The sequence below is a fragment of the Hyperolius riggenbachi genome, chromosome 4 (assembly GCF_040937935.1).
Source record: "Hyperolius riggenbachi isolate aHypRig1 chromosome 4, aHypRig1.pri, whole genome shotgun sequence".
Lineage (NCBI taxonomy): Eukaryota > Metazoa > Chordata > Amphibia > Anura > Hyperoliidae > Hyperolius > Hyperolius riggenbachi.
Window position 1 is genome coordinate 397,507,016 of NC_090649.1, and position 15,542 is coordinate 397,522,557.

General features: G+C 42.8%; 1 protein-coding gene across 1 annotated transcript in view; it reads left to right on the forward strand.

The window, feature by feature from the left end:
• The window catches only part of GINS1 (GINS complex subunit 1), a 36,159-nt gene extending 25,508 nt beyond the window's left edge, over positions 1 to 10,651 (forward strand). Inside the window, exons 3-7 of the mRNA XM_068232245.1 lie at positions 782 to 880; positions 3,171 to 3,261; positions 5,526 to 5,642; positions 7,870 to 7,944; positions 10,507 to 10,651. Coding sequence (XP_068088346.1) covers positions 782 to 880; positions 3,171 to 3,261; positions 5,526 to 5,642; positions 7,870 to 7,944; positions 10,507 to 10,575 — 451 coding nt within the window. The 3' untranslated portion in view covers positions 10,576 to 10,651. The remainder of the gene's footprint in view (positions 1 to 781; positions 881 to 3,170; positions 3,262 to 5,525; positions 5,643 to 7,869; positions 7,945 to 10,506) is intronic.
• Positions 10,652 to 15,542: the final 4,891 nt, after the last annotated feature.

Below are 15,542 nucleotides of genomic sequence, written 5' to 3' on the forward strand. Positions count from 1 at the left end.
CGTCCAACTGCCAAAAAGTGTGCAGCGAGCATGGAGGCTGGCCAGCATCTTTGTATAAATCTTTTTCAAGAAGTGTCTTTATAAAGAATTAAAGGCCATGCTGACAATCCCCTATGGAGAGATGGACTAGCCCAAAACCTGCCCACTCATTCAGATTTCTACTACTTACTGTAAGTGACAGCAACTTAGGAGAAAAGTAATTTTAAGGCTTATTTTACTCTGGAAGAAACATGCTTCTTATTTGTATGTTTACATATATTTTAAATTTCAAGATGTTTGTGACAGAGGTCCTTTAAACATGAAATGGTGCGTTTTTCCTGCTTCGGGCTCCCCTGCTGTAGGACAATCGCACTTCACCAAGTGTGCAATTAGCCTTTAACTACACGTTTACATAGTTACATGGAAGCAGACTGAAATAAAGTTTGCCATTAGTCCGTACAATGTATACAGCTGAACTGTAAGGATTTCATTTCTCTTAGCAATAGTGGAGGTTCACCGGAAATGGTACTTATACGGGGGGATACAGGTACCACAGCCATTGGCAGAGTGACCAGGATAGGGGTAGGAGCATCTCTAAATATATTATGCAGCCCTTTGTTGTCAGTGGCCTCATTATGTAGCAAGACCACTGTTCTGAGGGTGCTGTGCCTGATTTAGCTTATTTACCTGACATTTCCTTACCTCCTCCCATTCATATCTACAACCATTAAACATTCTTATTGAAATCATGGATTTTACTAGATTTATTCTCTAAACTGCTTAATTTATGTTTCCATTATAGCAATGAAGCAAAAACAGAAGGCCGGGGTGAATTAATACCAACCATTAAATTTAGACATTGCTGCTTACTACGCAATCGACGCTGCATTGTTGCATATCTGTAAGTCACATCTAAAGTGTGTTCCTTTTGATTTGGCAGCAGACATATTTTAGACCAGATCTGATTTTTTTTTTTTTTTTTTTTTTTTTTTTTTTTTTCAGTGTGTGACTTGTCTATTGATTTATGGCCCTTAAGCCAGGCATACATTATACAGTTTGTGGTAGATCAGCTAAATGATCAATATCTTCCTGATATTGAATACCTGCACTATTAAATACGTTTTCAAGGTTACTTGGCTTGTATCGTAGCACCATGGGCGCTAGGTTTTCATTGCTGGATGCAGTACAAAGCTATGAAGTCATCACTCGCTCCTTTCTTTTATGTGAATATAATTTAAAGTCCTCACGGAATGTGTAAGGGCCCGTTCACACTTATGTAAATTTGTGTGTGTCGCATGGAATTGCGATTTTACGTGCTTTGCACATCTTGGGCTTGATTCACTAAGACAAATAGCATGCCTTATCAGCGTTAACTCACCTTATCAGAGTAACATAGTGGCGCTACAAACTTATGCCTGGTAATTGACAACGAGAGCCCCACTCGTCCTGCCCTGAGCCCCTGTGGGTCCAATCACTTTAAAGAATGTTATTCCCGCACTTTGATTGGCCCAATAGGCTGCCTGTCACTTGACAGGAAACTTGACAGGCAGCCTATTGAGCCAATCAAAGTGCGGGGATAATGTTCTTTAAAGTGATTGGACCCGCAGGGGCTCAGGGCAGGATGAGTGGATCGCTCGTCATTGCCAATTAGCAGGCATAAGTTCGTAGCGCTCTCTATGCTACTCTGATAAGCGTGCTAACTCTGACAAGGCATGCTATTTGTCTTCGTGATTCAAGCCCCTTATGTATTTCAATGGCATTGTGTTTAACCCAGGATTTATTTCCTGCGTGGTCTGATTTTTTTATGGGTTTTTAAATAGTGTGGCAATGATTCTTTTTCCGTGTGATTCGCATGTTTTGTAAGTCGCTGTAAATGCAGAAAAATCGCATCTGATTTTGAAGTTAATTAGATACATTCTTATATAAATTAACTTAATTAGTATGAACGGAAAAATCGCATACAAGACACAGAATAGCAGAGGAGAAAAATCAAAGGACAAAATCAAAAACGCTGAATCGAATGTGCGTAAAATCACATTCATAATTTCCTGCTTAAAGCCTATGCTGCACAGGATGCTCTGATGCTCATGGACCTACCATTTTCAAAGCATCACCTGGTTACAGCATGTGAATAAATGTAGGGGAATGCCCTATTACAAGTAGAGTATTGGGTACTGACAAATAGCATTTTTAACACTGTTTTATAAATTAGTCCCTTAGTGTTTCAGCATTACATTTGTAAAGAAAGAGAAGCACAGCAACCTTGTTTAAAACACTTACCACATGCTATTCAGTATTTTTTTGAAAATACTGTCTCGTGTATATTCAGTTCTTTTTACATCTATTTCATTCTCTGGAACTAATAATATAGACGTGTAGTCTAGTCCTCACTGTAGGTAGGCAATGATTATGTTTTATATTTCCAGTGTATATTACTCATGTTTGAACCTGTGGCACTTTAAAGAGACACTGAAGCGAAAAAAAAAAATATGATATAGTGAATTGGTTGTGTACTATGAATAATTACTAGAAGATTAGCAGCAAAGAAAATATTCTCATACTTTTATTTTCAGGTATATAGTTTTTTTTCTAACATTGCATCATTCTATAATATGTGCAGATTACACAACACTCAGCATTCAAAATGAGTCTTTCAGAGCAGTCTGTGAAGTAATGACCTCTCCTCTAGCAGAGGAAAAGTAAATAGTCCAGGAACAGTTGAGATAATAAGTCAGATAACAGCCCACTCCACGGCTAACTTAGTCGGAGAGCTTAATGGCTTGTTTGCATAGAGATAACAACTGGAGTTTCTCAATTCTTCCTGTACTGGAAACAATTACACTGATGTATCTGATCTTAATGGTTTATTTCTAAAGGCCCATACACACGTCGGATTTCTGCCCGGCGGATCGCTCAAACTCACCCTTATCAAGCGAACGACAGCCTGTACACACGCCCGATTTAGCGGGCGAACGACGGGACGTTCAAACGACCCGTCCGCGGAAATCCTCCGTGTGTATGGGTCTTTAGCTGTGCTACACATACAAATCATAATATCATCATTTTTTTTTTCGCTTCAGTGTCTCTTTAAGTACCAAAATGCTTTCTATTAAATGGGCTCTTCAGCTTGCAAATGGCGGTGAATTATCTCTTACATTTTTAACTAGTTTTTGATTTATTACTATTTTCAGCTACGATCGTTTGCTGCGGATCCGAGCCCTCCGATGGGAGTATGGCAGCGTGCTCCCTAATGCCCTGAGGTTCCATATGTCTGCTGAAGAGGTTTATTTGTTTTGGGATTTTTTTCAGTTATATGTCCTTGTAAAATCTTTTTTTAAAGGGAGTCTGAAGTGAATATAATAAAAAATACTCACCTAAGGAGAGGGAAGTCTCTGTGTCCTATAAAACCTTTCCCGCTCCTCTCCCGGTCCCATTGTTCCTGCACTGGCTTGCCTGGTTAGCTCTCTACCCCTGACCGCATCTTTGGAAGTCTTCTGGAGCCCATGGGCTGCTCCATACTTCCAAAGCCTCCCACACTGGGGTATTTGAACTAGGGATCCAGCGCTGGAATGCGGGGACCGTGAAGGGCACAGGAAGGCTCATTAGGTCCCAAAGCAATCCCTTTTCTTAAACTAGTCCTTTTTTTTTTTTTCCTTCAGATTTACTTTGACATAAAACAGATCTCTCTCTTGTAGATAAGAAATCCCCTTTGCAAGATATATATATATAATCCAATAATAAAGATGGTACACATTTCTATGCAGCATTTACTAGTACCTGCAAAATGTGCGACTGCTTTCCTGTTTCCATGTATAGCAGCCATCGGGCCATTTCACTATTTCAGAAAGGTTTTATAGGGAATTAGGGGGGATCACTTGCTTGTTATCCTTCCATGAACAATCGTAATGCAAATATGTAATTCTTATTTAACTAGTTCCCTCAATATTAAAAATGATTCTATCCAGAGGCGTCAGCTGACATTTACTGAGTACATAGTGGGCGATTGGGGTAGAAAAAAAATGTTGCATTGTAAAAATGTACACATTTTCCAGCATTGTTTGTGCTGTTCTGTTACTACAAGAAATGCATTATTGTGTACTATATGGCATATTGCCACCCAAGTCCCACCCAAAAGAGCTTTTAAGATGTCCAACAATTTACAGCATGTGCATCTAAAGCCTGGTACACACTTCCAATTATGATTGGCCAGTCACTGACCAATTTTTCCACCTCCATGTAGTATGAGGGTCAACAGATCTTGAGTAGTATGAGCAGATTGTGTAGGCACTCCTACTACATGGTAGTGGTAAAATTGATCAATCAAAATTGGATGTGTGTACGAAGCTCAGGTACAAAAATAAATATTTATCTAAAGAGAGGGATCCTATTGAGGTGTCCCTCCCTGCTGCATTGCCCCCCAAAAGATTAGCAACAAAGCATAGACGCCATATCCTATTGGGGCCACGCAGCTCTTCTTCCTCTGGCGTGGCCGGACAATAGCCAACCCAGCCCGTCCACGCATGTGTAGTAAGCTGGATCCATGGTACTGCACATGTGCAGACGGGCTTGCGCGAATACTTCAGGAAGTAGAGCTGCATGGCCCTGATGTGCCTGCACTAAACAACAGGGGGCATTAGATCAGCAAGGGAAGCCTCAGTAGGATCCGGAGGCTTTCCTCTCTTAAGGTATGTATCCGATGATGATTGCTTTAAGCGTTCTTCCTGTTGAGTTCTCCAGCCACTGCTGTATCTTCCCAAGGTGCGATCTAATTGCTGAGGACACTTAAAAGAATTATTTTAAAAAAAAAAATGCATGTTTAAATGCCCAAAATTGTATTAAAATATTATAAAATGTAACTTTTAATATGACAGTCCTTACTAGACAGGTATACAATCCATGTAAAAACACACTAAAGCACGTTTCACGACCCTAGAATGGCCGCTTATTCATAGAATTGCAGTGGAACACTCTTGATTATAAATACTAAAAACGGTATCCTACAATAAACATGATTTCATTTCTGAAGGATACCTTCACAAGGAATCCATACAGAGGGTTCAGTAACCTTAGCCAATGCTCATCTGTGTGTGTGTGTGTATATATATATAAAGAATCTTAGACGCGATCTGAAATGTATGTACAGTGGGCCGGACAATACACTTATCCGTGTTATCGGATGCATTGTCAGACTGGGGAAACCTGGGAGGCCATGAGGTTGACTGCAGGGCAGATAACTTTATTTGGTCACTTATCAGCATAGCAATATAAACAATTGTTTTATCAAGATTACCCGTTTTCCCCAAACCAATCTTCAGATTTTCACAAAGCTTTAATAAAATATGTTCGCTGTCCATTTCCCCACATTTCACCTTAGGGCTCAAGCAGTGGCAGATGTCATTTTTACGCTAAGTAGCCCAGACAGACACTGATTTACATTATTAAAATAAAGGAATTAAAGTGCAGACTCGCTATAGCAATCTCCTAGCGCTGGAGAAGGACTTATGTTTAGCATATAAACATTCTCCTGTTTTCTGTTCCCCAAATAGACTGACTGGTTTAATCAGTACAAGAAATCGCTGGCTACATACATGAGGTCTCTGGGAGGTGAGGAAGGCCTGGATATTACACAGGACATGAAGCCACCTAAAAGCCTTTATATAGAGGTGAGTTCCCTCGGTGAAGTGCAGTGAAAGGTTTTCCTGACAGACAAAAACTTTTTAGCACTAATAGGGGTTGATTTACAAAATCGTTTAATACTGCTGTGCACAGACAGCGCATTGGCAGTATTACCGGTACCTTTATTACGCAGTTAGCATGACTCGCAGTACAGCGGCTGGAAATGAGAGTAATATTTGGATACTTTAATCCGATACAGCTAATAGCCAAGCGGGTGTTAAATTACATTGTGTGTATTGCTATCTGTTCTTGGACCTCTCTTTGGTGGACAAGCCCAGTAGCCTTTCTTAAAGTGCACAGACTCTGATCTGAATATCTGGTGACAAAGCCGTGATTACTGACCAGAGAAAGAATTGGGCCATTTCCATTGACGTGTCTCGATGTCGCCACATTGCGAGACAGCCATATGTGAAAGGAAAATTAAAGAGTAGAACCCCAGATTTTCATTAAACGCATGACCCACCTGAAAGCGGTGGTGTCAATCTGGTGAGCGGCATATTTAAGGAAGTCTGTGGTTTTGCACTGAGTGGCAAGTTATACCCACTGGCACATGGTGTGTGTGGTTAAAAGTTGACACATTATTACCTATGTACTGTTGTCTTGCATTTTCTAGTATTGTCTTCTGTTGGTTCCAAAAACGGCCCTGCAGTTTATGGACTCTTTGGCCCTTTCTCAATTCATTTTTTTCTCCTGAGTTTTCTGTTAGCTTATATTTTCACACTGTTATTGGTAACATTCCTTTCAAACCACCAGCAAACAAGAAAATACTAGCAGTAATTTTGACAGTACTTTTTCACCTACGTTTTGGTATTTTCAGTTGCAGAGTAGTGATGGTCCTGTCTCGCAGAACTCATGGAGAAGCATGTGATGATAGATTTGCAAAGCTCTGATTTGCTGTGATCACACCCTGCTTTAGCACATGATCATGACTAGCAAATCGGAGACTTAAATATCACCCGACCAAACTGATCACATGCTTCTCCATGAGTTCTCCTAGACATGCCCATCACTATAGCAATGCTGAAAAGTTATTTAAAACAGAAAATGAAAAATTATCTCCTAGGAGTAAATAAGATACATACATACATACATACATACATACATACATACATACATACATACATACATGCATACATACATGTCTGTTGTCCTTTGTATTGCCACAGCGTACAGTAGTGGATCAAAATTTTAAAATATATTTAAAGTGATCCTAAAGTAAAAAAAAAAATGACTTTTACTCACCTGAGGCTTCCAATAGCCCCCTGCAGCTGTCCGGTGCCCTCGCCGTGTCCCTCCGATCCTCGTGTCCCTCCGATCCTCGTGTCCCTCCGATCCTCGTGTCCCTCCGATCCTCGTGTCCCTCCGATCCTCGTGTCCCTCCGATCCTCGTGTCCCCGATGGCAGCCACTTCTGGTTTCGCCGTCAGGAGCCGACAGGCTGGGAACGCGAGTGATTCTTCGCGTTTCCAGCCACAATTGCGCCCTCTATGCTGCTATAGCATATGGCATGAAGCATATAGCAGCATAGAGGGCGCAATTGTGGCTGGGAACGCAAAGAATCACTCGCGTTCCCAGCCTGTTGGCTCCTGACGGCGAAACAGAAAGTGGCTGCCGGCGGGGACACGAGGATCGGAGGGACACGCGAGGGTACCGGACAGCTGCAGGGGGCTATTGGAAGCCCCAGGTGAGTAAAAGTAATTTTTTTTTTTTTTACTTAAAGTTCGCTTTAAACATATTACAGGTAAGACTTATGTTTTTTCCAGAGTAAAATTAGCCATGAATTACTCTCAGAGGCGCTTAACTTGATCGCTTGACACTCCTTCCTGTATTGCCTGATGAAGCGGGATTGAGCCTGCGAAACACGGTGCAATTTTTTGGGAGTTTCTAATAAATGTTTTTGACTGTTTGAATCGCAGTCGTTGTCGTGTCTGCTTGAGGGAGGTAAGACCACCACTTCCTCCTTCATTTTTGCCAATTAAGTTGTTTTTTAAGCTCATTTAATCTAATTTTATACTTTTGGCGCCTCTGTTCATTGTATACATTCTCACAAAATCTGCTGGCCCTCATACTACATGGAGGTGGTGAAATTGGCCAGTCAAAGTTAGATATGTGTGTAACAGACTTAATATTCAGTCATTGCTATGTCTAGAATTAGGTTGTTATCATCCTGCTTACTCTGATCTATAATGGGCATCTTTGTGAATGCTTTCTTCAGGTACGGTGCTTGAGAGATTATGGGGAGTTTGAAATTGAAGACGGCACAACAATTCTGCTCAAGAAGAATAGTCAGGTATTGATTCACTGATAAAAGTTTATTTAATCGACTACACTCTGCTGAATAAGATGCATCACTTGTAAAAACGCTAGAACTTCATTGTAATGTACTTGAAGTCTCTTTGTGTCAGTGGATTGTTTTACACGCAAACCCAGTCAGTGTTTTTTTATTTTATTTTTATTTACAGCCCACGTGCTAACAAAAATTGTCCCTGTTCTTTTTGGTCACTTCAACATAGGGAGGCAACCCTAAGCAATGAATCTTTACTTTGAACATTGCTGCCAGAGTTCCTTGCCCATTATCAGTTAGGCTCAGATTACATTGAACGGCATTTAAAATGCCCCCAAAGCAGTTGTGTTTCCACCATAGGCTTGTATGGGAAACGTATAAGACATCCAGATGGATCGTGCAGTCAGGATTTTGTGGTCTGGTTACTGAAACAGATCCGTTCCTAATTGACAGTGTGAACAGATCCTAATAATAATCTAGGATCTGTCGATCATCCATTTTGCCTTGCAGTGTAAACGGAGCCTAAGGCTTCTTTCACACTATATTGTACACTGAAAATTTGATGCGTTTTAACTTTCCATAGCAGTGCATTGTTAAAATGCTTATAGTGGGAACTGATATGTGGACTATGAAGAAAAAGCTCTGAGTGGCACTCCCTGCATTGACATATGTGGACAGTGCGAGTATCATAAAGGCTGAAAAGTTCTCAACAAGTCACCGACGGTTTCCTGAATCCCTTTTCTGCTTGGACGTGTGCACAACGGATATGGTGAAGAAAGATTTGCATACCATCAAACAGGAGAAGAAAGAAGCGGAACTCCGGGCACCTTCCGCCCATATTCTTTATTTGCAGTGATATCAGAATAGATGGCTTGTCAGTGGCACATCAATATTGTGGATCGTCAGGTGATGATGAGATGGAGGTGGGGGGGTGCCGGGCACCAGATGGGGCTTGCGATGGCCGTTTCGCGTCTCACTAGACGCTTGGTCACGCTGTGCTCCAATACCTATTATATTGGAGTATTGGTATTAGAGCAGCGTGACCAAGCGTCTAGTGAGACGCGAAACGGCCGTCGCAAGCCCCATCTGGTGCCCGGCACCCCCCCACCTCCATCTCATCATCACCTGACGATCCACAATATGGATGTGCCACTGACAAGCCATCTATTCTGATATCACTGCAAATAAAAAAATCTGGACGGAAGGTGCCCGGAGTTCCGCTTCTTTCTTCTCCTGTTTGATATAGTGGGAACTGAGCCATTGGGAAACATGGACATTACTCTGAAAATCAGTTGGCCTTTCAGTCATAATGGAGAGCAACTGATGTAGTGTAAAAGCACCCTTAGGCTAGGTATTTAGTATAACAGAAACGAAAGTGGAATACGGCCGCGTTACGTCACAGTCAAGTACAAAGTATGCTTCACTGTACCTGTTAATGTGTGTTTTTAGCAGTAACACGCTGAATGCAGTGTGCTACCATACCACAACACTAGTACCGCACTGTGAACGTCACATAGGTGGTGCATTGCAGTGCAGTAAGCCAAGCTACAAAGCAGCAGTTACTCCACCCCTATTGTGAACCTAAATCAAATTAAAAAATGTAACTTACCTGGGGCTTCTACCACCCCGCTGCAGCCACCCTGCGCCCTCGTAGTCACTGAGCAATCCTCCAGTCCCTTGCAGTGCCCCTCTATAATTTGGATGCGCTGCCCCGGTCCACACACTTCCTGATCGCGCTCCTGTGGATGGGAGCGCTCTGTGCATGTGCAGTACAGGGAAATCTCTACTGCGCATGCTCAGAGAGCTCCCAATAATGGGAGAGTGATCAAGACCGCGCATGCGCAGTGGTCGCCGTGTCGCTCGGCGAAAGAGGGGCAGTGCATGGGACTGGAGGATCACTCAGTGACGGCACAGAGTGGCTGCAGGGGGCTGGTAGAAGCACCAGGTTTTTTATTTCGATTTACGTTCAATTTAACAAAGTGACATGTTAGTTTTGAGCTGTCCAGTCCCTGCCTTTTCCTGCTGGAGGTTTGTGTAGACTGATTTGTCACTTCCATACTCCCTATTGGTACTGGTGTTTGTGCTTGTATGTTTGGTTTTACTTTATTAAATATCCGATTTATGTTACTACATGGCTTTTATGTTACTACATGGCTTTGCATGTAAATACTGCATATCTTTGCATGTAAGTTAGGAGTGTAAGTATACCAGAGTCACTATCCATTCTTTTTGTATGTATGTTACATTATCCATGTATCACCCCATCAGCTTGGTATAATTAGTGTTCATCCATACTCCTGAACTGCAACTGATGCTCTATTTACTTGTGTATTTTCTGTGTATTAATGAATACATATCAGCAGGGCTGTGGAGTCCGAGTCGGAGCAATTTTGGGTACCAGGAGTTGAAGTCGGTGGTTTCGTAAACGTCGGAGTCTGATGATTTTTGTACGGACTCCACAGCCCTGCATATCAGTATATTATTTGAGTGTGTAAAAAGCTGCTTCTATTCTCTCTGCTATGACCAGTTTGTGTTTGGTAACATTATCTGGCTTCTTTACACTTTCAGCATTTTCTGCCGAGATGGAAATGTGAGCAGCTGATCCGACAAGGCGTTCTGGAGCATGTGTTGTCATAGACTTCTTAACCAAACCTGTATTATATGTTTTGTAAATAATGATTTGTAATTTGATTAAAACAATTTATATATGGAATCTTCATCTTCTTCTGTCCTGTTGATTGTAAGAGTGTTTACCTGTAATTCCACTATAGGATGTGTGCAGAGCTGCCTTTCTTCTGAATGGAATGAGCAGTGTGCATTTCCTATGCTTGTCAGCGGGGGATCGGCAGGCACTGGAGTCTGCATGTGGCAGCAGCATGAGATCTGGCAGATGACATGGCTGTCTCTAAGCTCTATAGAGTCCGCTTTGACAAAACAAATTAAACGAATAGGCTGTATAAATACTTTGCAAAGAAAGTTACTTACGGTACCTACAATAATCTCACAATGTCAAGGTCAAGTTTCTGCGTATGTCTTTTTGTACTGGCTTATTCCAGAGTTAATTTACAGACACCGATCTCAAAACACCATCTAATGTCTTAGTAAACGTAGTTCTCAGATGATTTTTTTTTTGTCTGATATTAATTCTGCAGCTAAAAATCCAGGTTTGAACTCATGAGACCAGAATCACTAAGTTCAATCATTTTCAGGCTCTGTATCTGTGCTGATGCCTAGATTGCATCATTCCAGATGTTTACACTTCAAGGTAGAAGGCACAGACTGAATCTGTGAGTAAACTGCTGCCTGTAGCAGCGATAGTCTAGTACTGAAGTAGCCATTCTATGGGCTCCTGACTAGGTATTTTAAAAAAATGATGCCTTTGCCATTAGCTAATCATGGAAATCAAACACAAAAAAAAAACCTGCAAATGAGTACTTGGCCTGATCCAGGAAAACATTTTTGCCTGTAGTGTGGCCTTCTGCTAGCAGCTACATTTACACTGACACAATGGCCTCAATTCACTAAGCTTATCTCCTGTCTTTAATAACGTTTCTATAGTTATCACCATGGTGATAAGGCATGTTGTATTCAGGAAACCTTTAACCTCAGGCAAATCTAAATTTAACTCTTCTATCCTTAAAATAACTCCAGAATTCTAGACCGGTTGTTAAATAACTGCGTGTGAAAATAACTACAGAGGAGGTAACGTAACTACAGAGGAGGTAACGTAAGGAATGAAGAGATAAGATAACTCTCTCACTGTGTGGTGGTAAGTTTTCTCTTGCCTTATCTCCAGCATGATCTTAGTGAATTGAGGCCATTGTGTTGTATTGTGCTGGACAACATGATTATGATCTTGTAATGGGATGTTCACACAGGTGTGTTAGCAGAGTAGTGCAGTAGAATTAACACAAGGCATGCTGTATGGTATGGGACTACGTGTACAGTTGCAGTAAAGCATACCTTTCAGGTACAGTATATGTCGCATTGTGCTTTTCTCCTCTCTTGCAATCCTACATGGTACACAATGCAATGCCCCAGTGCCTATCTTTTTGTTACTGGATCACTTCCATAGAAGTATTTTTCTTAAGCTTTTTAGGAATGGCACAGGGGCTGGTTGCTGACTACAGTACATGTCAATAGTGGCAGCTGGAATTCCGTAACTGCTACAAGTCTGCTGCTCGTCTACCATTTGTAACCCTTATGCAAATAGATTTCCATAACTGTATTGTATGGTGGTTTCAACCAAATCAGTGTGTTCATCACACTTTTTGCAATAACCTGCATGCTCCTATCTCTCTAGGTAGTTTTAAAGAATTTCACAAAGCATTCAATAAAATATTGGTTTTACAATTCATTCATTAACACTCATCTCTATTACTTATAATTACTAAACACTAAAAAAAGACCTGAGTTGTATGGTGGTTGCAGATGCTGTCTCTATAGCTGCTTGCTGTTAAAGAGACTCTGTAACATTAAAAAGATCCCCTGGGGGGTACTCACCTCGGGTGGGGGAAGCCTTCGGATCCTAATGAGGCTTCCCACGCTGTCCTCTGTCCCACGGGGGTCTCGCCGCAGCCCTCCGAACAGCCGGCGACTGTGCCGACTGTCAGTTCAATATTTACCTTTGCTGGCTCCAGCGGGGGCGCTGTGGCGGCTTTCCGTTCCGAACTACACGGAAATACCCGATCTCATTCGGGTCCGCTCTACTGCGCAGGCGCCGGAAACTTGCGCCTGCGCAGTAGAGCAGATCCGACGGCGATCGGGTATTTCCGTGTAGTTCGGAGCCGACAGCCGTCAGAGCGCCTGCGCAGGAGCCAGGAAGGTAAATATTGATGTCACCGCTGCACGGACTCCACGGAGGGCTGCAGCGAGACCCCTGACGGATGGAGGACGGCGTGGGAAGCCTCATTAGGATCCGGAGGCTTCCCCCACCCGAGGTGAGTACCCCCCAGGGGATCTTTTCATGTTACAGATCCTCTTTAAAGTTACACTATAGTGACAAATATAGAGGCAGTTCTTTTTCTTTTAGGTCTGCATCCAGTTAGCATTTTGTGAGACCGTAGGACTCACCTGACCATAATAATTAGGGGACAAAAAGCCAAGGAAAAAAATATATAATACAATTGGTCCGTCCGTGGTGCAGGGGATCTTGTAGATCTTCTCCCCCCCCCCCCCCCCCCCAAATTATGTCCCCCTTGTAACTTATGTGTCTGTGTCCGCTTGTGTTGTCCTCTGTCCCCCTGCACCCTTCTGTTACCCTGTTTCCTCCTCTATGCCCCTGTTTTCTCCACTGTTCCCCTGCAACCTCCACTGTCCTCCAGTATCCTTCTCTGTCCTTCCTCCATCTCCCAGTCACCGGAGCTGCACAGTGTCATCACATAAAGAAGCTGCCGACCACTGGCACCATTAGAACAGCAATGGACATTACAGGTGCAGTGCGGGGATGATGGAGCTTCTTACATTAGTGCAAGAGCCATTGGGTGGTCGTGACTGGCAACCCCCCAGCCGCAATAGCAGCATAGGGGGCGATATACAGGCTGGGAACGCGAACAATCACTCGCGTTCCCATGCCTGTCGGCCGGTGACGGCGAAACCGGAAGTCGTCGCCGGCGGGTCCAGAGGCATCGGAGCGGAGCTGCGAGGGCACCGATCGGCTGCAGGGGGCTGAGGGAAGCCCCAGGTGAGTTCATCTCATTTTTTTTTTTTTTTGACTTAACCACTTCTCTACCACAGGGTTTTTCACCTAAAAACCACAGCAATTTTAACATTTCAGGGAGGCAAGGGTTAATGGGCTTAATGGGGGTATAATTTATTTTAAAAAACCCTCACTGATGCTGATCACTCACTAATGCTGTATTGGTTATCTGAGATCCTCTCACGAGTGATCTCAGTAACTGTAACAGCATAGTGACTGATTCAATGTTTACACACATTCTGAATGAATGAGCACTGTCATTGGCTTTGGCAGTGCTCATTCAAACTTGTAAGCACTTTGATTGGCTGACCAGCGGGTGCCGAACGCTTCTGCACATCAGCGTGCACGCGACCGCGCATTCGCGTGCACGCGATCGCGCACGCGAACGCTCACAGCGGGAAAACAAACAGGAGATGCCTATCTACGCCCCTGTGCCCCAGGTGAATTTTAAAGGGGCGTAGATAAGCGTGGCAAGGGTTGCTAAGTGGTTAAAGGGGAACTTCAGCCTAAACAAACATACTGTCATCAAGTTACATTAGTCATGTTAATTAGAATAGATAGGTAATATAATCTCTTACCCACCCTGTTTTAAAAGAACAGGCAAATGTTTGTGATTCATGGGGGCTGCCATCTTTGTCATGGGGGCAGCCATCTTTTTGGTTGAAAGGAGGTGACAAGGAGCAGGAGACACAGTTCCAACTGTCCTGTGTCCTGATTACCCCTCACAGCTGCACACGCTAGGCTTCAAATGTCAAATTCAAAATGTAAAAAAAAAAAAAAATAGCACCAAAACAGAACGAGAACAACAACATCTGAAATCCCATCATGCTTTGCACAGCATAAGGGGACAAAAGCCCGGGCAGTTTTCTTCAGTTTTCTTCTGTGCAGCTAAAAATGAGGCTTGTATAAGAGAAACAAAGTTCTGATGCTGTGAAACTGTTAAAGAAACACCAAGCCTTTTCAGTGCTGCTGAGTAGATTTTTAGTCCGGAGGTTCACTTTAAGGTTATCTTTAAGGTGGGTACACGCATCAGATAAGTCTTTGGAAAATGAAAGATCACAGACCAATTTTACCCTCTTCCATGTAGTATATGAGCATTATCTACACACAGTCTATTCTATTCTTTGAGCTGAACTCCCCATCAGATAAAAATCTTTGCAAGATGATGAGAACAAGGATGCTGTACACTTGCAAAAGATCAGTATCTGCAAAATGCATTCATAGTCTATATCTGCAGATCTCATACACACCTTGTTTAACAGACAATCATCTGCAGATCAGATCCACCAGGATGGCTCTTCAGATCTGCAGATAATTGTCTGATCTGCAGATTAGAGATGGCCCGAACCTCCGATTTTCGGTCTTTCCCGAACCACAATAGACTTTAATCGGGAGGCGAACTTTGAAAACTAGAAACACTTATGCTGGCCACAAAAGTGATGGAAAAGCTGTTTCAAGGGTTCTAACATCTGAGTTTTTGCATGGAGGAGTGCGATGGACTCCAAAAGACCCGGGGAAAAACCTGGATTTGACGCAAAGCAGCGGTTTAAGGGCAGAAATCACATTGAATGCTAAATTGCAGGCCTAAAGTGCTTTAAAACATCTTGCATGTGTGTACATCAATCGGGGAGTGTAATTAGAGTACTGCTTCACACTGACACACCAAACTCACTGTGTAACGCACCGTAAACAGCTGTTTGTGTAGTGACAGCCATGCTGGACTGGTGCGCATCAAGCCCATATAGTCGCCGGGCTGTGGTAGCTCAATGATAGAACATATTAACTCCCCCCCCCCCCCCCCCCCCGAGACACTCATAGCCGGCGGTCATTGCTTCATTGTGATACGCAAGCCCCTTCACTGCGGCAAGGTAATGATCACGAAGGGGAATTGGCACATGTACATGCC